At 39.8% G+C, this 20,578-nt stretch overlaps 3 protein-coding genes across 6 annotated transcripts in view; 2 read left to right on the top strand and 1 right to left on the bottom strand.

The window, feature by feature from the left end:
* Nucleotides 1–2,845, top strand: part of kcna4 (potassium voltage-gated channel, shaker-related subfamily, member 4) — a 144,477-nt gene extending 141,632 nt beyond the window's left edge. Inside the window, exon 5 of the mRNA XM_004558041.3 lies at nt 2,720–2,845. The gene's annotated coding sequence lies outside the window, so the exon portion shown is untranslated. The remainder of the gene's footprint in view (nt 1–2,719) is intronic.
* Nucleotides 2,846–4,575: 1,730 nt separating this feature from the next.
* LOC101473348 (transmembrane protein 138) lies at nt 4,576–7,048 on the top strand. The gene is made up of 4 exons (XM_023152571.3): nt 4,576–4,710; nt 4,913–5,084; nt 5,410–5,485; nt 6,283–7,048. Exons 2-4 carry the CDS (start codon nt 4,959–4,961, stop codon nt 6,393–6,395), a joined length of 315 nt encoding a protein of 104 aa, XP_023008339.2. The 5' UTR covers nt 4,576–4,710; nt 4,913–4,958; the 3' UTR covers nt 6,396–7,048.
* Nucleotides 5,165–20,578, bottom strand: part of cfap70 (cilia and flagella associated protein 70) — a 28,607-nt gene continuing 13,193 nt past the window's right edge. For 2 of the 4 annotated variants that reach the window (XM_076884913.1, XM_076884927.1), the window contains 17 exons: nt 20,308–20,445; nt 19,839–19,982; nt 18,123–18,214; nt 17,851–17,911; nt 17,503–17,685; nt 17,215–17,346; nt 17,008–17,136; nt 16,567–16,700; nt 15,456–15,571; nt 14,815–15,015; nt 14,432–14,559; nt 13,902–14,054; nt 10,652–10,813; nt 10,322–10,411; nt 9,929–10,030; nt 7,586–7,633; nt 7,057–7,194 (listed from right to left, as the gene is read on the bottom strand). In XM_076884913.1, the coding sequence (XP_076741028.1) occupies nt 7,084–7,194; nt 7,586–7,633; nt 9,929–10,030; nt 10,322–10,411; nt 10,652–10,813; nt 13,902–14,054; nt 14,432–14,559; nt 14,815–15,015; nt 15,456–15,571; nt 16,567–16,700; nt 17,008–17,136; nt 17,215–17,346; nt 17,503–17,685; nt 17,851–17,911; nt 18,123–18,214; nt 19,839–19,982; nt 20,308–20,445 (2,124 nt within the window). In that variant the 3' untranslated portion in view covers nt 7,057–7,083. Of the gene's footprint in view, nt 5,212–5,478; nt 5,963–7,056; nt 7,195–7,585; nt 7,634–9,928; nt 10,031–10,321; nt 10,412–10,651; nt 10,814–13,901; nt 14,055–14,431; nt 14,560–14,814; nt 15,016–15,455; nt 15,572–16,566; nt 16,701–17,007; nt 17,137–17,214; nt 17,347–17,502; nt 17,686–17,850; nt 17,912–18,122; nt 18,215–19,838; nt 19,983–20,307; nt 20,446–20,578 lie in introns of those variants that run through there. The other 2 variants (XR_001167694.3, XM_004558036.3) reach the window with 2 other exon arrangements.

Below are 20,578 nucleotides of genomic sequence, written 5' to 3'. Positions count from 1 at the left end.
TCAAAATACTGAGGGTGGCCACAGACCCTCAAAACAATGTCTCATGTACTAGCCAGGGCTTTTTTGAGCCATCACATGTGGAGAACACAGCAGGCAGTCAGAAGACCTTACTGTAACAGTTTTCAGACGATTGCTCAGGTCACGGGTACAGGCATGTTTGTTAGTCAGGGGTGCAGGTCTGAGTGGTGGTGTTATACATGATCTGTCCACCTGCAGGTCATTTTGAGGAACTGGGACATTGTCAACCAGCAGCAGCTCAGGGCTAGTTGACCTCTTACACTGACTACAGGGTGCTACTGAGCAATTTTGCGCCAAGTTTAGCCTTTAGTAGGCCTGGCAACCTTGTCGGTTTGAGAGCCACGACTGACTTTTCTCAAAGCAGGCCCTTTTTGCTTTGAGTGGGCTTTCTGTTTGCGTTTCAACTTCAAACAGTTAGCAACAAGGTGTCCAGGTTTGTGGCAGAAGAAACAAAGCTTTGTTTCGGGTCTCGAAACCACAACTTTTCCAGCCTGGTTAGCTGGCCCACTCTTACCTCTCCAAGATGTACTATGGCACAGAGGGGTATCACATTCTACAGCATTTATTTTATGACTTAGGGTGAACTCATCTGCCAGTGTGGCAGCCTGCTGTAATGTGAAAACCCTTTGTTCACTTAAATAACAAGCAACACAGTCAGGCACTGTGTTCTTAAAGTCCTCTACCAGCACAAGCTCACGTAACGACCCCAAGTCATCAACCTGGCTTGCAGAGCACCACCTATCAAAAAGCTTCGCCTTGTCCCTAGCAAAGTCAAGATAGGACTGACCCTGTGCCAACTCCAAACCTCGAAAATGCTGCCTATAGGCCTCAGGTACAAGTTCATATGCTTGGAGGAAGGCACTTTTGATCTTTTCATAAACTAGGCCGTCCTGCCTAGACAGACCAGAACAAGCTTCCTGAGCCTTACCCGTGAATTTACACAGCAACATCACCCCCCCACACGTCTTCAGGCCACTGTAATGAAGTTGCTATGCTTTCAAACACACTGAAGAAGCTCTCAACACTGGATTCACAGAAAACGGGAACCAGGTGGATGTTATTGCCCACAAACGAGCTTCTAGACACCTGTGCATTGATAGCTGCATCATCCATTTTGGGGGCCGGAGAAGGGTTAGAAAACACACCCTAATTAAGACACAACCACACTTCTCTGCCAACTCACTCAGAGACTACCCAATAATTAACCCATTAATGGAAAACTACACAACTTACTTTAACTGACCAACTTACCTCTTGCAGTATACACATTAAACAAACAACTTACGCAGTTCCTAAGCACAACAAACTTTACCTACCTATCTTCTGGAGCGTGCCGGGCTCAAGGCAACTTGAAAGGCGAAACTTCAGCGACTGGAGCCCTGAATTGCCTACCCCCAACAGGGAACTAATCCCCGCCCAGGATTACTCCAAAAATAATAAAGGCAAAATAACAAAAGAGTGCCCGAAGGAAGAACTTAAAACGAAGCTCAGCTGGACACTCACCTAACTTAACTGGGAAGTTGTAGTTCTCAAATAGGTGACAAAGCAAGATAATCAAATCCAACTTGAAGCTCCCTTTTCAAATATCCTGGACGAGCCCCCACTTGTTACTTTCCCCTGAGGGGGTCTAGGCAGTGAGGGGGAAGTAACAAAAAGTGTCCAGGTCAGAAAAAGGAGTCAAGGAGGCAAAAGGGTTAAATTAAAGAGTTTTATTCAAGTTTCTCAACTAAAAGAGACGGAAAAGCCGCTATCACCATTTAAGAAAACAAACAAAACTCAGGCGTTGGTCAATAAAGTAAAACGTAAGTCAAAAAGAGAGCGCAGCTCACTAGACACAAACCCAGACACACAGCTCACTAGCTGTAACCACTCACATGGCACTCTGGCCAGAGCTCACCTTTCCCTGGGCTTAAATCTCTTTAATTACTGACGAGAGTCAGCTGCACAAAAGGGAAAAGGTGGAACCTCAGGCAGAAGAGGTAGTGGGACACGCCCACACAGGCACCTTCAGGAGGAGGCCCTGCTAGGGCCGTAACAGGGCCAAAGGGAGGAGTCAGGGCCACCGGATGCAGGCCTAGCTATATGCTTCATCAAAAAGAAAAGTTTTAAGTCCAATCTTAAAAGTAGAGAGGGTGTCTGTCTCCCAAATCCAAAGTGGGAGCTGAAGAAAGCCTGGTCTGAATCATCTTTTTTTTCCCCAAACAATCAACAAATATGTTACAATTAAGTACATTAATTTATTATTTCATTATCAAATTGATATTGACTTCAATCTAGCTTGTTCTGCTGCTTCTCTGTGGTCTGCCACTGTGTATGCAATAATACATACTTACCACTAGATGACAACAGTTTCCTAGTTGCTTGACTTTAATTATCTTTCCCAGAAGCATTACAGTAATCTTGAATGGAAATGTGATTGAAAGAGCTAGGGGAAAAAAGCTCCCACAGCATCCATTTGTAACCCGTCAACATTCACTTGCATGTGGTTGAAGAACCTGCAATCAAATTAAAAGGAAATGTGGCACAGTCACTGGGAACATTTTTCACTCTATTAATCATAGACTCATCACAGGTAATCACTAACATTGCATCCAACTGTGCTTGCACAGCTTTATTCATCATTACAATCTCAACAAGCTGTGTGTAAACAAACTCAACATGATTGGTGGCACATGACTAAACCTTTGCGCCTGTCTTTTAGAGAGCTGGAGGGATCAGACCTGTTACCAGGACAGACAAAAGCTGCCAATCTGCTGCACGCTGTGTTGATGGTGGCCACATGCGTCGTTTGGAGAGGTGCATACTTCTTCAGCCCCTGAAACCCACCTTCGTTTGCAGGTTTGTGATCCAGTTTCAGTAGCTTATGTTGTGAAACTTGAAGAATGTCATTGTTTCTGTTGTTTCTGTCTAAAGCAACAAGCTGTTGATGTTTCTAAGAAGATTAAGTGTTGCAGTACTAAGAACTACAAGCTGGTAGAACACTAACAACAACAAAGACTTTTTTTTTTAACTTACAGCACATTTCTTTACACAGGGAAAACATTATGTCTTAGACTTATATACTTTTTTGATCATTTTGATCAATTAACAAAATAGCAGAAGTTGCTCACAGTCCATATATGTTGTTGTCCACTGCACTTAAAATTTTTTGCATTTAATACATGTTGTTATTTTCTAGTTCATACTGCTAAAGCAGTTTTTGCCAAGGGGTAGGTAGGGCTGCTAACCTAGAAACTTAGTGGGACAGCTTTCAAGAAGAAGTAGCCTCGTAGTTGATGGTTCAGGGTTTAGAAATAGTCCTAATCTTCCTCACACCTGCCAGGGCCGTGCCAAGCCATAAATACGGGGATCATAAGAGGATCAACCTGGTGTCGGTGTGAAGGATCCTGCTGGATAGCGATCCTGGCACAGGCAAAGATTTTAAAGTACCTACTTAAGAAATACACAGAGGGGTGACAACAGTAGTGAAAGGACCTGTTTCTCTATAAAAATCGAGTAAAGATGTTTTGTTTTTGTTTTCTTTTTTTCCTAATGTGATGGATAAAATGTGCTGGGAAGGAATAAATCAGAATCTGTTTTTCTGTCATCAGAAAATGAGGCTCTTTTGAGAGAGAAGCTGCTTAAAGACAAACAATTAGTCAGTTAGTTCTGATATGTTTTTTGTTTTGTTTTTTCTCATGCTTTGATTAGCGCTTTGGACACTGTCCACTCAATAAAAACTAATGACAACAAGCAGGTGGCAGAAGTCTAAACTGCATTTCAAATTTAGCTAGAAACCACTAGAAATGTAACACATTTCCCATTTATGTGAATTGACTTAGCAGTTATTCTATATTTTCCTGGCATCAGAACTCTGGGACTGCCTTAGAGCAGTGTGGGTTCCCAATAAAACTGTCACTTCTGAACAAGGTATCCCTCCCTTCAGGGTACAAAAGTGTAACTTACCTGGGGCAGGAGATGTTTTGTAGTACGAAGCAGCTGAATGAGTGTAAGGCAGTTAAATGGCAATTTGCACAATGTTTGGGTGCTTTTCTATAAAATGAGACTGGCCTTTTTTTGTGTGCGTGTACCCTGAAGCGTTGTCGCAGAATACTAATCTGTCTCCTTCCACAGGATCTCTGCTGCATTCACTGCGGTGCTGATTACTCATCGGTTTTGATATGGAGGCCCAACAGAGACCTTGCTGTTTCAGCCACAACAAATACGGTACCGTGCTACCACACCTGCTGGTGTTGGAGCTATAAAAATCAGCACTTCTGACATGTCGACTTCCTGGCAGCTCACCCCTAAAACGGACTCCGTTCCCTCTTTTGAAAGGACATACATTTTTACCCAGTGAACAGGACTGCTTTGAACAACATATGCTTCATTTGGCATCAGTCATGTTTTAATTACATTTGGGGAATTGAGAGTGGAGACATTTGAATGCCTTACTGAGACCCCAAAACTGTAACAAAAAAAAGAACTCGATTGATGTTTGTATGTGTGTGTGTGAGGGTGCAGCGCAGCCTTGGATCCACAGTGGAACCACAGTCCGCCCGGGCGCCCAGCCTTCGGGCCGGAGACGCTCCATACCAGCAACTACTCTCTGGTGTTACTGATCCAGCTCAGCCTGCTCTCCTTTGACCTGTTTGTCAACTCCTTCAGTGAGCTGCTGAGGACTGAGCCAGCTGTGCAGCTGGTACTTTTCATGTACGTCAAACTTTTTCACTGTTTCAGCCTAACGCAGCCTCTAGCTCAAGGGGGGGAAATAATTCTCAATTTATCTGCACTGAATCTTTTGAAATGCTGAAGTAAAATGTATTTTAGACAAGACAATAATCCTGCCGACAAGCTCTTCCTGTTTTCATCATTGTTTTTTCTGCTGCTTATACTGTTTCCTTTTCTTCAACAGAATCCAGGACATTGCCATCCTGTTTAACCTGATCATCATTCTGTTGATGCTGTTCAACACCTATGTGTTCCAGGTTGGACTGGTTGCCATATTGCTGGAGCGGTTTAGAACCATGCTAATGCTATCTGCTCTTTACTTGACCTTCAGCATCATTCTCCATTCTTGGCTTATGGTACGTCGTTAAAAACAAAGGCGAAAATGCCGGATTGGAAAATTCACATTTTTATGCCACTTTTTTGGGGAGATACTGTACAACAAGCTTAAAGACATTTAAAATGCTTTCATTTTGATTTTAATAACTGCCAAGAGAAAAACATCATGAGAAAGAAAAAAAGAAAGAAGATAAAACTTGGTTAAAATGCGTCATTATATGAGACTGAGAAAATAACATCATCATTTCTCATCATTCTGGTTGTAATTGTTAAATTATCTATAATGTACAAAGTCTCTGAATTTATCACAAAGTGGCCTTTTTGTCATCCTTCTATTCCTTTCAGAATCTGCGCTGGTTAAATACAAACAGATTTATTTGGACCGACGGTCTTCAGGTGCTTTTTGTGTTCCAAAGAGCTGGTAAGATAACAAGTTCATGCAACAAATGTACCTCTTTTCATTTAGAATGTTTTCATGTAAACACTGAAGAGTATACAGTACAAAAGGTTAGGATTTTTCCACTCTATAATCTGATTATACATATTAACTTGTAAAATAAATGTTTACATTTTGACTGAATAATTAAATTTAGATTTTGCAAATGAGACAGGAGAAAATACATGGAGACAATACAAGCAGGTGAAGCAGTTCAAAACAGCAGTACAGATTTAAGCTAAAAACAACAACAACAACAACCCATTAATGCCCTAGTAAACTGTATGATCATTTCACCCACCTTTTTATTTTTCCTTTACCTGTCGCCTGTTGTTACTGGTTACTCTTCCAGGCAGTGACATCACATTTCATCACCATGTGGGTGCCACTTTTATACATGTATAAGCTCATAAGTGGATAAAAGCTTGCATCGTCTAGCTGGCATTACTCTCTGTAGGTGATCTGCGTATGAGAAGAGTCATGTGCTATTTGTCTTTGCTTTGTCTGCCACTTAAGACCTGTCCAGACAGCTACTCAGTGTGTAAGCACAGCCATTACCTCACTCAGTTTTAAACACTGGTGGGAATTTTCAAGTTTTCTCCCTGTTTATTTTGCAATCACATAAATCTCTTGAATAACCTTGATCACTGTGCAAACTCATTACAAAAGAGTCACTGATATGAAAATCTACATTCACATCAGTCATGTTTCTAATTTACAGACATTTGTAAATTAAATATCCGTATATTTTAAAGCCTCCTAACATAATTTCCTGTTTGCAGCTTCTGTGCTGTACTACTACTTCTACAAGAGAACCTCAGAGTATCTGGGTGACCCTCGCCTCTATGAGGATTCGCCGTGGCTGAGAGATATGTTTTCACGGGTCAGACAATGATCTCTCTGCAATAGATCACACCAACACTCAGATGCCTAGTTTAAAAACGGCATTAAAAGAATATCAAAATACAGTATGTTACAAAGAAAACCCATGCAAAACAAAGAACTGGTCACTGTAATCCATTTGGTTTTAAAGGAAATTTATTCAGGGCCCATTCTAACACATCCTTCGTGAACTATTTGACAAGCTCAAAAGAATATTTCACAACATTTCCTTTCAACACAGAGAGGATTGTGCCAAAATTTTGAAAGGCGTCTTAGAACAAAAACACCACAAAGTGTCATGAGGGCTTGTTTTCCTGCATAAATGATAACAAAAGAATGACATCAAATGTGAAATAGTAAATGTTTTATATCCTGCTGGTACCAGTCACCATATAGCCTCCTTTCTTTTCTTTGTTTTTGTATTTAAACAAAACAACAACAACACTATATTGCAATTGATTTATATAGATTTGAGATTATGGTGTTGCTTTAACTGTGTTTGTTATGTTGATATTGATCAGAGCTTAACTTTTATGGCTCAACCGGTTACTTATCCTCACTGTCTGTGAAATCTAAGTCATCATGTACATCTGAACTCTCTGTATTTAATTTTCATACACTACACATGCTGAAAACCCAATAAAATGTTGTTTCAAATACTGGTCATTGAGATATAATGTGTACATACTTGGACATATGATTTATTCTTTTGCTTCAGTGCTTCTTTCAAAGCATGACTCCAGATGATGGAAGCGAAGCTGATTCTTCAACTTTTCAAACTCTTTGTGGAGTGACTCCATCTGTAGGTTGAACTGTGGATACCGAGAAAACAGAAAATGTTTTTTCTTTTTTAAAGAAACCAGCATCTTAATGTAAAATTCACCTTGGATAAGAGGATGCAATATTTAGTAAAAACTGATTCACTGTGACAAAATAAAGGATTACAGGGCTCTAATGTAATTTACGAGAAAATCAAGGACAGCAGGAAATCTATATCCTTAGTAATCAAATGCTACAGAGAACTCACAGAGAAGCTGTTTTTGTTGTTTTATATTCAGTATTAATGTTGCATGTCTACTTTTTCTTTTAAAAAAATCACTACTTAATATAGAATTTAAAACATGGATAATTAATAGTAAATCACTAACCGCCCCACTGATATGTTAAATTACAGTGACTGACAAAAACAACAACCAAACTCACCCGTATTGCATATTTATAAAACTTCTCTGCTTCCTCCTTTTTGCCAGACTGAAAACAAAAGGTTCATCAGTGTTAATTGAGTTGCAGACCATGTGTTTAGTTATGTAAGTAAGTAAAGTTTGTTTGTATACTCCTTTTCAAGACAAGTGCTTTACACAAATATTAAAAATACAGTCAAACGAACACACCTGAATCAAGAAAAACAACACAAAACAAAATTTTTACCAAATTGCTGGTCTGAATAGATGCATTTAGGCATTTTTTTTAAAGGAAGCCACAGAGTCATTGGTGTGCAGCAAAAGCGATAAGCTGTTCCACAGTTTTGGCACTAAAGTCTGGAAAGCAAAATCCTTCTTAGTTTTCATACGGGCATGTGGAATCACAAGGAGACCTTTATCTGCAGACAAGATTGAAAAGATTGATGATATAACTAGGGGCCTCATCTTGTAAGGTCACAGAAGTAAGAATCAAGATTTTGAACTATCTAACAATGAGTGAACTTATGAGTTTGAGTTAAAAGTCTTGAAGCAGCATTATGGACAGATTGGAAGCAATTAATAGATGCTTTAAACGGGCACAAAAACAAAGCATTGCAATAGTCTAGGCAGGTGGAGATAAAGGCATCAACGTGCATCTTCAGTAGTGGGCAGCTACCAATCCTGCACCCGGGAAGCAGTGTGTAGAGACAGTACCTTGCCCAAGGTACCTCAGGGTAGCCATTCGGTGGATTTGAACCCCTGACCGCCTCCAATCATGGGGCGAACACTCTACCTACTGAGCTATCGCTGCCCCATAACAAGGGACTTAAACCAGATCCTTGCAGAATGCCACATGGAAATGCAGCCGTTTCAAACCCAAAATTTCCCAATGAGGACAAAAGTGTTCTATAAGCAAGAAATGAAGTGACCCACTCTAAGAAAGAGCCAGAGATCCCTACCATGTAGTTTAACTGTTGGACTAAGATTTGATGGAGATTTGACATTTCAAAGGCTGAGATAAGGTCAGGCAAACCAAGGGCTGGCTGAGCAATCACCCTTATCCGCAGCCATCCAAAGATCGAAACTTTAAGGAGAGCTGTGGAGTGCAACTTCCTAAAACCAGACTGAACGTTAGCAAGAATATTGTGCTTCTCCAACACCTTCGTGTCCCAACCACCTTTTATTTTTGTTTTTGTAATACTTTAGCAATTTAGGAAGTTTTGAAACAGGTCTATAGCTGGTGTTTAGTGTAAGGTCCAGATTTAGCTTTTTCAAACCTGGTTGGATAACCACCTGTTTAAAGAACTCTAGGACACAGCCTGACCACAGAGGGCCAAATGGAGTCTAAAACTTAAGACATTGGCTGAGTTTGCTGAGGGTTTAATTTGGAGTAGTGTTTGACATACATAGCTAAAGAAAGTGGGTGAAAAGATTCTACAATTTTGGGATGTGTGAGAGTTTATGATCGAAAGGGCGATCTGTGGGAGTTGTAGTCCTTATCTGAAAAACCTGGTGTACTTGGTGTTGGAGGAGAAACAATGTTATTCTCAGTGTCAAATAGAACCTTGGCATTCCCTTTTCCTATTGTAAATAGGACATTTTGTGGTTTTCCCACAGGTACTCAGTCTTAAGGCAAAGCCAACTAAAACTGCAAATAGATTTAGTGATCCAAGGAGATGATTTAGCGATGCTGTCTTTTCTAATTTGTGGAGGTGCCACTTTGTCCAGTATCTTTAAACACCGCGAATCGAAGGAAGCAGAACTCAGTTCCATGTCATGAGTCACAATCAGACTACTGATTTCTGCAGATTTTTGAATCACAGAGTCAGTAATATGTTGTGAGTACTTCACACACAAGGTTAAAAGAGAGCTCAATTAAAATACAGTTAGTCACTAATATTAATTGATACTAATCAAAATGTCCTACTTCAAAGTCTGCATTCCTGAATTGATTTTAGCCATTTATCATATTGATCGACATGCAGCGTCTACTTGCACAAGCATTTTCCCAAATTAATTGGTGTCTCATTAAAGTGTGTTCAGTGACTAAAGCATTGGCTTTACCAAAGGGCAAAAGGATGGATGTTGGCGTTAGATTCTATGGAGGTTAGGGCTTTTTACTCTGAACCCATCCCTCATCCTGAAGAGTCATTTATTCCAAAGCTTAAACTGACTCAATTCTTACCATAACCCTAACCACTCAGCTCTTCTGACTCCTGTAGATTGTTTTTTAATTTCTAACAAAGACACGCTGTTCTGTAGTCTTCATAAAAGGGGATGTGTCAGGCCACTGTGCGCGAGATTATCTTGAAATACAGACGGAGGACATTAATAATGACATTAATAGTGTTTTATCATCACTCACCTTGAGGCAAATGAGAGACAGGTAAGCCCAGACCTCTGCATTCTGGTTGTCCAAATGGTTGGCCTCAGTCAAAGCTTCCTCAGCTGTACAAAACTCCTCCAACTAAACAGACAGAGAAATGCCCACTGAAACAACAAAGGGTGACTTCCTTTCAAAACAAACAGAGTAGGGCTCCCAACTATTCTTTTAAGCTAGTATTTCAAAAGTATTTCTTTTAACAATAGAAACAGGAGTGTACTTAAAACCTTGAACCATACACTGAGTGGAATCACAGGTTTTACAATTTTATTTTATTTTCCATATAACAAAAATAATTCTGAAGGCACAACATAGAAGCTTTTTTTGAGTTTAATACGATCCTTCCCATCAATGTTCTGAAGGTAAGAGTTTTACCCGGTAACATGCACCGCCCAGGCCTAGCCAGGTCAGGCAGGATGGAGACTGTTCACAGGCCTGCAGGTACACAACCTTGGCTTCCTGAAACTGAGAGTTAAAAAAAATAAGACAGAGTTACACTGTATAACTTTGTGGTTTCACATGAGATGTTTTAAGTCACATTTGAGTTTTGCTGTTATTTTCCAAGACATATGGCTGGTCCATTTTGTTTCTTTCTTGAAAAATGCATGAGGTAAACTCTCACACAGTGAATAGATGCTAGCAGACCCAGTACACATGAGTAACTGTCTGACTGATCAGACAGTGATGCCTGTCTTAATATCTGACCTTCTCCTGCATAAAGTAGCTGGATCCCAGGCGGAGCAAGACAATGTGAGAGTCTGATGGCTTCTGCTGGAATTTGAAGCTCCACTCGTAGCTCTCCTCAGCCTCATGGAACTCCCCTCGTAGATAGTGACAGTGACCATTCCAAGCCCATGCATCAGGATCCTGGTGAGAAAGTGGGCAAGACTCTTTGGGTCAATAGTCAGCAAAGTTGCTTGACGAATGCTTCTTCTAGACACATTTCTCAGTCTGGATGAAACTTATTATATAAACTGCCCAGGGTTCCAGGATTAGAAACATCAATGTTCATGTGAAAGACCACCTTATAAAGTGCTTCCAGCTGAAATGATGAGGGACAAAATTCATGCTGCTTGTTATGTGAAAAATCCGAAAGTTGCGGCTGAATTAGACAAACACAGTGAAAATCTTATGAAGTGTCAGTGTTCCCCTATGTGTTGACACAGACTGTGTGCACACAAAAGACAAAAGAAAATAGTGTTGTCAAAAATGACAATAGTGTTCCTATTTTTCTTATTTGTGTGTTGTAAACTTTATGAAAGAACTAAAAAAAACAGCACTTAATCTTTTGAGTTTGGTATATGGCGGGGCGCAGTGGACACCCAAGTTTGTAAATGCAGTAACTCAAGTACGAGGCAACATAGAATTTTCAAATCAATACCATGGTTGCATCTGCTGAAAATCTCTTTAAGGTTTAAATCTCAGGGATCTTGACTTCAAGGTCAGAGCTCAACTTTTCTAAAAAAAACAAAACAAAACAAAAAACTAAGAGGATTTTCACATTTATAACACAGGTATGTCTACTAGGAGGCTAAAGGGTAGCACTATATTTAAAAAGAATTACAAACAAAAATTAGCTGATGCTTAAAGCTGCTTTATTTAATATACATCCATTTTTCCCCCCAATTTGTATCGAATTAGGTCTGATTGAAGGACTGATGTGATGGTAAGTTGTCTGCTGCTCCGCTTTGAATATTGGCAAGAACTTGACACAGGGATTACTTTAGGGATTTTAAGCAAAATTGTGGCCAAGTTCAAGACAATATCCATAGGTTGTTTTGATTTTTTTTAGGCTTTTAAAAAAGAATTTCACAAGAATTGCTAGTTCCGCTGGAGTTTTGACTACCCCAACAATCAGATGATTCCCTATGAGCAAGCAATTAGCGACAGTGGGGAGGAAATCTCCCTTCAAAGAGGAAGAACCCTCCGACAGAACCAGGCTCAGGAAGGGACAGCCATCTGCTGTGACTGGTTGGGGTGGGGGGAGTGAAAATTAAAACAAAACAAAAAAAAAGCCAAAGTGATATAAAAGCAGCTTAATTAATTCTTGCAGTGTAATTTGCTGTTAATGGCCTTTTCCAATCCCTGCTTGTGTTTTTGTCACTTTTGTCCGGGGTCAACGAAGCAATGCTGGAGATTATTTCTGTGTGAGCTTTCTCTTTTCCAACTTGAAGGCTGCTGAGAGGCCGCAAGGTTTTGTCTCCCTGTGCTACTCCCGAGAGGCCAGGGTGGAAAAGTTATGCGCTGGTTTGTATCCAAGGCCAACATTTTTTTAATTAGGCTGACAAATAAATGTTGGTCATTTTGAGGTCCTGTGGTAGCTTCCATTAGTTGTTCAAGACAACTACGTCTCATATGAAATAGTAATTAGTGTACAAGCCAGAGTCTAGAACATGATCTGGTGGCTGACCCTGCGTGTCTATGATGAATTTCAAAACATCATATTCATTTTCCACAGGGTAGAGTGGCACCCCTGTAGCAAGCTCCACAGTTACCAGCCCCAGAGACCACATGTCTATTGCTTCATTATATGTATTACCAAGCATAACCTCAGGTGCACTATAACCAACTGTCCCCACACAGTCACCAGGAGTCACTGTAGATGCGGAATGTAGCAAACAAAACCTGTTGTGAGCCATCATCCTTACATGGCCTTTGGCATCCGCAATCACGCCTCGCCACCTTAAAGTCTGCGCTCTCTCAGTTGTTGTGCTGGTATGTGTCAGGCTATGTGCTGGAAATCTACAGCCGGCTGTGTGTGTACAGCAACCATGTGTGAAAAGTGGTCAATAAAGAGATGCTGAAAAACATGTTCATGCAAACATCATTGGGTCTGCCGTGATAGCTTTACAAACCTCTGCACACAGCGTCTGCAAATCCAGGCTGTATGAAGTAACTTTGATCTTTATGCAGGACTGTAAGCTGTCGTCTGTGAGGTATGAGGGATATTTGTTTTTAACATAGTTCACGGTGGAGAATAGCTGCTCACATATGTATGTGGATCCGAAGATCAACAATCCACAAATTAGGCATACTGGTAGGCCACTCTCATCAAAAATAAATTCAAATTAATCTACGCAGGCATCATTAAATGTTCTATTTTCTTCAGATATTTTTCTTTTCTTACATTTCTCCATACTTGACCTACCTGGGGTTGAACGTCTCAATAAATGCACGGCGTTTCAGCAGGTATACCAGTATCCGCTAGTGTGGCGCTTATTTTGAGCGACGAAGAATAATGAAATATAACTTTATTTTTATATTTCAAGATCACAATAATCTTCCAATTTAGAACTACAAGTTAAAAAATAACTAACACAAATAAAATACACTTCAGTTAAATGAATATAATTTATTTTCCAAAACCATGCGGTTGTATAAGAACAAAAGAGCCGCATGTTGCTCCAGAGCCGCAGGTTTCCAACCCCTGAACTAGAGCAATGATGCTGGAGAAGACTAGATGTTAGCTTCGGTGTATATCTGTGCTGTTAGACCAGCAGAAGGAGAATGATCTCAAGAATAAAACTAGGTCTGATTTCAATTCACTTAGATTTTGGGAATTATTTTTATAACACTCAGCTCCTTACAAATTATGTATATTATGTGTAGTAATTGATCCTACACTGGAATGTGTTGTCATGCATATCTATAGAAGGTGAGCATCAAAAAGTAACAGTGGCTGTAACTGATTACTTTGTCATATACAATAAATATGCACCTTGAAAATATAAAAATAACAAATATATTTATTTATTATTCATTTGTTTGGTGTTTAGTGAAGATAAAAAAAAAGAATAGCATGATAAATTAGACAATAAATTGCAGGTTTCACACTTTACAAACAGAGCACCAAATGCTTTCTGGAAAAGTAATGCCCTACATGCAGTTGAACACTCGTGTAATATTCCTCACCCAGTCGATACTCGTGTTGTAGCCAGAGGTAGTGTGGAAGTACCTGATCTATGCTGGACAGTGCCTCTTTGAGGTTGGCAGCAGCACTGCAGTAGTCTGCTTTAAGCAGCTGCAACTGGGCCAGATGAATGAAGTAGGAAGCACTGCGACCGCCATCTGAACATAGGAGCTCCTCAGATAGAGCGACTTCTGCCATCTGACAACAGAAAACAGTCATCTCTGAACAATTTCGGCTATTGCTTTTTTCATTTGTTTTATTTTTGTTCAAACATTACTGCTCAGAGCTTTTAAAATTAGACATTTATTGTTCCCAATATTACATAAGACTTTTTTTAAAAATTGCAAAAATATAAATAAAGAGAAAAATCTAATCTTTTTTCAAAATGATAAACTGCAACTGATGCTATCATACTTTCATAAAACACATATCACTAACACATGTTTCTAAAACCAAGTGTCTTTTGAAATTGCAGATTGCCATATGTAATATGCCCCTTTTTGTGCGGTAACAGAATAAACCGATGGTCACGTTCACACAGTGCTGTACAAACCAACACGCTGGGTATGTTTTACCTGCAGTGCATTGTTCTGCAGCAGGAATTGGATGATCTGTGTGTAAATAGTAGCAGGAGCTGATTTCAAGCTGACACTCGGTGCTGGAGGCTCTTCTTTCTGCATCTCTGAATCCTGGTCAACAAGTTCTGGGTAAAGGAGAAAAATAAAGCTACACAGTCAGATAAAATCAGTTACTCCAAGGGTTTATTTTCTTCTGCCCTATGCCCTTTGGGCTGAAGTGCATGAGAGCTCTAGCAGACAGAGTAGTAACAAAAGTAGTTCCTTGACAGGGAGATGGGGCTCAGGGGAACAGAATGGGTTGAACTCATGCATAGACTGGCATTATTGCACTTGACACTGTCTTGTATATGTCTGTATTTCTGTTTTTTTGTTTTCCTCACCTTGCATAACTCTGGGAGAGTTTGTTGTTTCATCTGCCTCCTGCTTGTTCTCTTCCTCTTGGTGTTTCTCCTCCTTGTCTTTCTCCCCCTTCTCCTCGCTCTGCTCTTGCTTTTTTGCCTCTTCTGCATTCAACAGCTTTGTGGCCTCCATAAAAGCCCTCGCAGCCTGGATGGAGTCGTTCTGACCCACATGGAACAAACCTGGAGCAAACACCCAACAAGGTTACTCCACGTTCCCCAGCATGCATCCCTCTTCCACTATTGTTGTGGGTGTTTAGGTTACAGATTGTTTTATATTCATGTTTTTTTGTTTGTTCATCATTTTGTCTGTTCAGTCTGTGTCAACTCTTAAAGAGACCAGTCCAGGGTCTACCCTGTCTCTCACCCTATGACAAACTGGGCTCCACCCAACCCTAAATTGAAGATGATGGTTGGATATTTTAAAGACAGATTTACAAACCAACCTAAATCTATGAAAGTCCCACACAACAGTCAAACTGTCTTGAGTAACCTGCGGGGCCTCCATTACACTGGGGGTAGACAACAAACAGTAATAGCTGCTGACAAATGAAGTTTGGTAGTATCATTTTGCTGTTCACTGATACAATAGCAGCAGGAAGCAAAACAGATCCTCATCTCACCCAGCAGTGTCCAGGCCACCACGCTGAGAGGGTCTAGGCTGGTGGCTCGCTCAAGGAAAGTCTGGGCCTCACTGTAATGCTCAAACATCACTGCCAATACCCCACACATCATCAGGCTGGAGCAAGAAGAGGATAAAGAAACATCGGTCTTGAACTCGTGAAACTGTTTGACGACCTGTTTTTTATGCTGCGGCTCGCCTCCTGACTGGCATTAGAAAGCATGCCTCTATCACGCCTGTTCTTATTGATTTGCATTGGTTACCCATAAAGTATCGCATTGAATTTAAAACATTGTTGCTCACCTTTAAAATGATAAATAATTTAGCCCCTCGTTATCTTGTCGATCTTCTTAGTCTATATGTCCCTGGGTGAGCCCTCGGGTCTTCAGCCCAATTACTCTTGGCTCAGCCTAGATCTAGACTTAAATCTAGGGCTGACCGTGCTTTTGCCCTGGTTGCACCTAATCTGTGGAACAACCTTCCTATCACTATCCGTGCGTCAGACTCCATTTTATCTTTTAAATCCCATTTAAAAACTCACTTATTCAACATAGCTTTTCCATCTAGTTAGTGTCCCTATTTTATATTTGGTTCAATTTTTTATTTATGTACTTTATCTTTTAGCTATATCTCTTCTTAGTAACTTTGTTACATAGTTCTTATATTCCCTACTTTGTTAATAGTCTATTATTTAATCATGTCTTAATTTTCCTGTTTTTATTGTAAAGCACTTTGGTGTACCGCTGGTCTTTTAAACGTGCTATACAAATAAAGTTGTATTGTAAGTAACCACTGAACCATGTTCCAATAAAAGATAAAACACGAGCAGGTAGGTTCATTGCTTGTGACGTCAGAAAATACAGTGGAGATGAAGAATACTGTGACAGGAAGTAACTCTAAATATCTCTCTTCCTCTGTCAAATAATAATATACAAATAATATACCATCATGATTTAGAATTGAGCTGATTGCTAGACTATACTTATACACTCTATAATATTTAGATATATATATAATATGCAGGCTAAAATAATTATTCAATAATTAATCTCTTATTAAATTAATGATTTGCTTAAAGTGAAGATCAATATTGTAAGGAGTGCATTTCTAACCTGGGTTGGTGCACTTGGTCGATAGACACAGCATCATGATAACACTCTTTTGCCTTCAGGTAGTCTCCGGTCAGCATGTACAGGCCCCCCCACTCAAACATATAGGTGGGCTCATTTGGGTGCCTGACCACTAGCTGCAGGTTAATAAAAAAATATCAGAAACCACTTCATCTATTTTAACAACCATTATCATTATTCAGTGCTGCAATGTGACTTGTGTCCACTTGACGAAACAAAAGAAAAACATTCAAACATAACATTATTATAAATATTCTTGAGAATAACAGACAAATATAACCCAGTCTTTATATGACATTCTGACAAGTAATTAAATCTGTCCGGCAAATAGTTGTCTGTCACCCTTATTCTGTTTTTTTTTTACATAAATCTTCCTGATTATTTATTTTTTTCGCAATGAGCTTTAGAGCATTGTTATTATACCTCTTTCCAGTAATATGCAGCCTGCTCGTAATTCCCAGTAAGCTGTGCCTCTCTGGCAAAATGTGAGAGCTGAGAACAGTGTAACTGGATGTTATCTGGGTAGCCCTCAACAGCATCTGGAGAATAAATCTGTTAAGGAAGTAAGGATAAAACAAAAAAGTCAAAAGATGTCCTCACAGACTGTATATGAAAGTGTGTGTTTGGTACCTTGCTCATAGCAACGTGCATCTCATCAACCAGGTAGACATAGAGTTTGCTGGCAAATTCCTTCAGCTGTTGATCATCCGTGAACGGCTCTGTCCGCCTCATCTTGTCACGTACGATCCTCACCACCGCATGCTACAAACCAGAAATATACACAAGCCGTTGTGGAGAAATAATGACACTAATGTAGAAGAAAAATATGACCAGAACCATTAGATCGATCCCTAAAAATAGTTTCAGTGTCCTTGTAAATTTCATTAATCCATCATAGATGTGGGCAGTTGGTCTGACCTTCATTTGTTCCTTGAAGACAAAGTATCTCCCAGAGTCATTGAGCGCTCCTATCAACTGAATCTTCATTTTCTCCAAGCTGTCGTCTTGGGGAATTTCACAACTTGTTCCAAATAGTTCCTCACACTGTTCTGAAACATGGGACACCGTGTTTGCTACCTGCCTGTGGAAGTCCAGCACAGCCTGCAGGAGCACACACCGGTGGAGAGAATACATCAAGCATGCAAATCACCTCGATTGGGCAATTCATTGTGTGTGTGTGTGTGTGTGTGTGTGTGTGTGTGTGTGTGTGTGTGTGTGTGTGTGTGTGTGTGTGTGTGTGTGTGTGTGTGTGTGTGTGTGCTTTACTCTTTCTGCTCTACTAGGACCAGCTGGACGTTTAGGTTTGGGAGGGATCAATGCCGTCACCCTGCAAGAAACACAAAAACATCTCAATACACTCACTCATTTGTGTTTCACAGTCAGTCAGAAACAGAGGGGGCAACTACTAAATTTAACACTTACGTGTGTGTGTGAAAGTGTTGATAAATGTATAACTCTATCTCGGTGCTACAATCTAATAATGGAGCCAAAAGAAGCAGGTCAGACTCAGTCACCACATGGTTTAATTAGCACATTACCTTTGGGCTAGCTCTTCTGGTGATGGTTTTGGTACCAGCGGTTTCTCCAAGGCTATCTCAATGATAATATAAGTTCTGGCCTCCACATACATCTGCCATTAACACAAGTGAAGAGTTAAAGTTTTCCAAATTTCTGCTTAAACAGAAAACACATCAGCTAAATACGACTTTATAATATATTGCAGTAATAAGGATGTGCAGTAAGTTTGAGCATCTACTGCTGCTGATCTCTGCTCAGCTGTACTAAATTGCAACTGGTACTGGAGTCTCCAGTAAATTCTCCTAATCAATGTTCGCTCTACTTATTCATGTTTCTGAGCGAACGCACAAACTCCCTGAGCGATCCCTTGGACCACTGTGAGCAACATCAGACGTGTGCACTGCGGTCACACCAGCATCGAATCCATCCAAGTTACATGGTTTATTAAAATAATCAAATTACAGCATTTACATTTATGTTAGACTACTTTTAATTAACTGCTTTAGCCCACTTACAATGAAAATTTAAACAAATCTTGTTCATGACCTGTGTAGTATATCTTAACACTATTGGAAGTAAAAATAACTTAAACCCCAATTTTGAAGACAACTTTTTTTTGTTTTGTTTTTTTGTTTTGTTTTTTTGTTTATAAAGCTCTGACTTGTATTATGAGTATGAGTCTGTGGTCTGGGGGAGAGTCCTGTAACTCTCTGTCTGCAAAATACAGTATATACCAGTGTTGGGCAATGAATTATATAGTTACTTCTTCAAAAAAGTAACTGAGTTATGCAAACAACAAAGTTTTTTGCAGCTGTTTACCTAAAAATGCAGCCAAGGCATTTTTTTAAATAAACATTTCAAATTATTTACAGAACAATCAGCTGTTCTGCATCAAATTTGATGCCACACAAATTATTTGTGCCACCCCAAAAATAATTTCAGTCCACTACGAGATAAAGGAGAACAACAACCTGATACCTGCAGGCCTGACAACAGGAGATGCATCACTGCTGTAACACCTGTAACATTCAGCAGTTGTTCTGACACACACAACAAAACTATTGACTGCAATACACACTAACTATACAAGATTTGCGCTAAACGTCGCCACGCCGCTTTGCTAGCTAAAACACCGGTGTCGGCACATAAGGACGCTGTCATAGCCTGTCAACGACATCGATTAGCTGCATACTGTATATACGAATGTGAATCGCATTATTGGCTGGATCCCATATGGGAGCAGCCAGTCATTTACTGACTAACACTGCAAAACAGAATTGTTAAAGTATTGATTTTAATTTCAATTCAGGTTAGATTTTTTTGTGTGTGTGCGCAACGCAGATTTTCTGTGCGCAGAGACCGTGCCAGCAGTGCGCAATTGCGCACACGCGCAGCTTAGAGGGAACACTGATAATTTTATTGATTTCTTCGCTAATGCTGTGCAGAGTTATGTTGATGTTTACATGGAGCTTAGGGTTCCCTCGGCATTGACTTGTGGCTCAGGTTCATATAAATCACTGCAGGCCAGCTGCAGTTAATGGCACAGCTCCTTCACTGTGATTTGCATGTTGCTGATATAATTTTAAAAAACTTTATGTTATGGTCTAAATTCTTATAACTGAAGTCAGGTTTAATTGTTTGAGGGGGGAAAAGGAACTGTTGGACTTTGCTTATGCTGGAAAACTTATAAAAACTCTAAAGAATTATTCACTTGTGACCATCAAAACTTTTCTGACCTTTTTGCCTTGCTCATTGGAATCTGTGGGTCCCTTGTTGCTTCCATTCATGTTCTTTCCTGCTTTGTTAGAGCTGACAATATCTTTGGCCTGGCTGGCAGCTTCCTTAGCTTTTTCCTTTAAAACACTGATGCTTCGCTTGGCCTTTGAGTGCAAGAGAGGTTAAACAATTCACATAGCAATTTAACAGCCCTATTTAAATAAAGGCAATATCAACTGCAACCCCAGAGTTGGAACACTGTGTAAATTGTATTTATAAAGAGAGTAAAATTATTTCCAAAATTCATAAACCCATATTTTACGCATAAATATACATTCTCAGTTTTAATATTTGATTTGTTTTCTGATTTTTACTGTGAATAAAATATTGGTTTGTGAGATTAACTAAGTACTCCATTCTGTTTTTATTTATATTTTACAAGGAAACCAAATTTAAAGCAAATGAGTGATGTGTGTGTGTTACTGGAACCTTATTCAGCAAATCTTCCTCAGAGAAAGGCTGAACGCTGTATGCTCCTCGGATTCGCTGGACTCCAGGATACAGCAGCTGCCCAAAGTCTATAAATGCCAAACCATGGTAGGGGATTTCTGAGTCCTCAGCACCTAACTACACACAAACACACACAGGTCTGGTCTGGTCTCCATCTCAGTTAGACTTAAAATCACATGTTGTTTTTTCTAAGCTTATTGCATATGATATCCTAAATACTGGAAATCCAAACACCAAAGAAGAGAGAATA

This window comes from Maylandia zebra, linkage group LG1 (assembly GCF_041146795.1).
Source record: "Maylandia zebra isolate NMK-2024a linkage group LG1, Mzebra_GT3a, whole genome shotgun sequence".
NCBI lineage: Eukaryota > Metazoa > Chordata > Actinopteri > Cichliformes > Cichlidae > Maylandia > Maylandia zebra.
The sequence above is the reverse complement of the archived record's forward strand: the minus strand, read 5'-3'. Positions and strand labels throughout refer to the sequence as shown.

Coding starts and splice junctions, on each gene's coding strand:
- LOC101473348 (XM_023152571.3), top strand. CDS start 4,959: ATGCTGTTCAACACCTATGTGTTCCAGGTTGGACTGGTTGCCATATTG. Junction 5,085..5,409: donor TTCTCCATTCTTGGCTTATG/GTACGTCGTTAA, acceptor TATTCCTTTCAG/AATCTGCGCTGGTTAAATAC. Junction 5,486..6,282: donor TTTTGTGTTCCAAAGAGCTG/GTAAGATAACAA, acceptor TCCTGTTTGCAG/CTTCTGTGCTGTACTACTAC.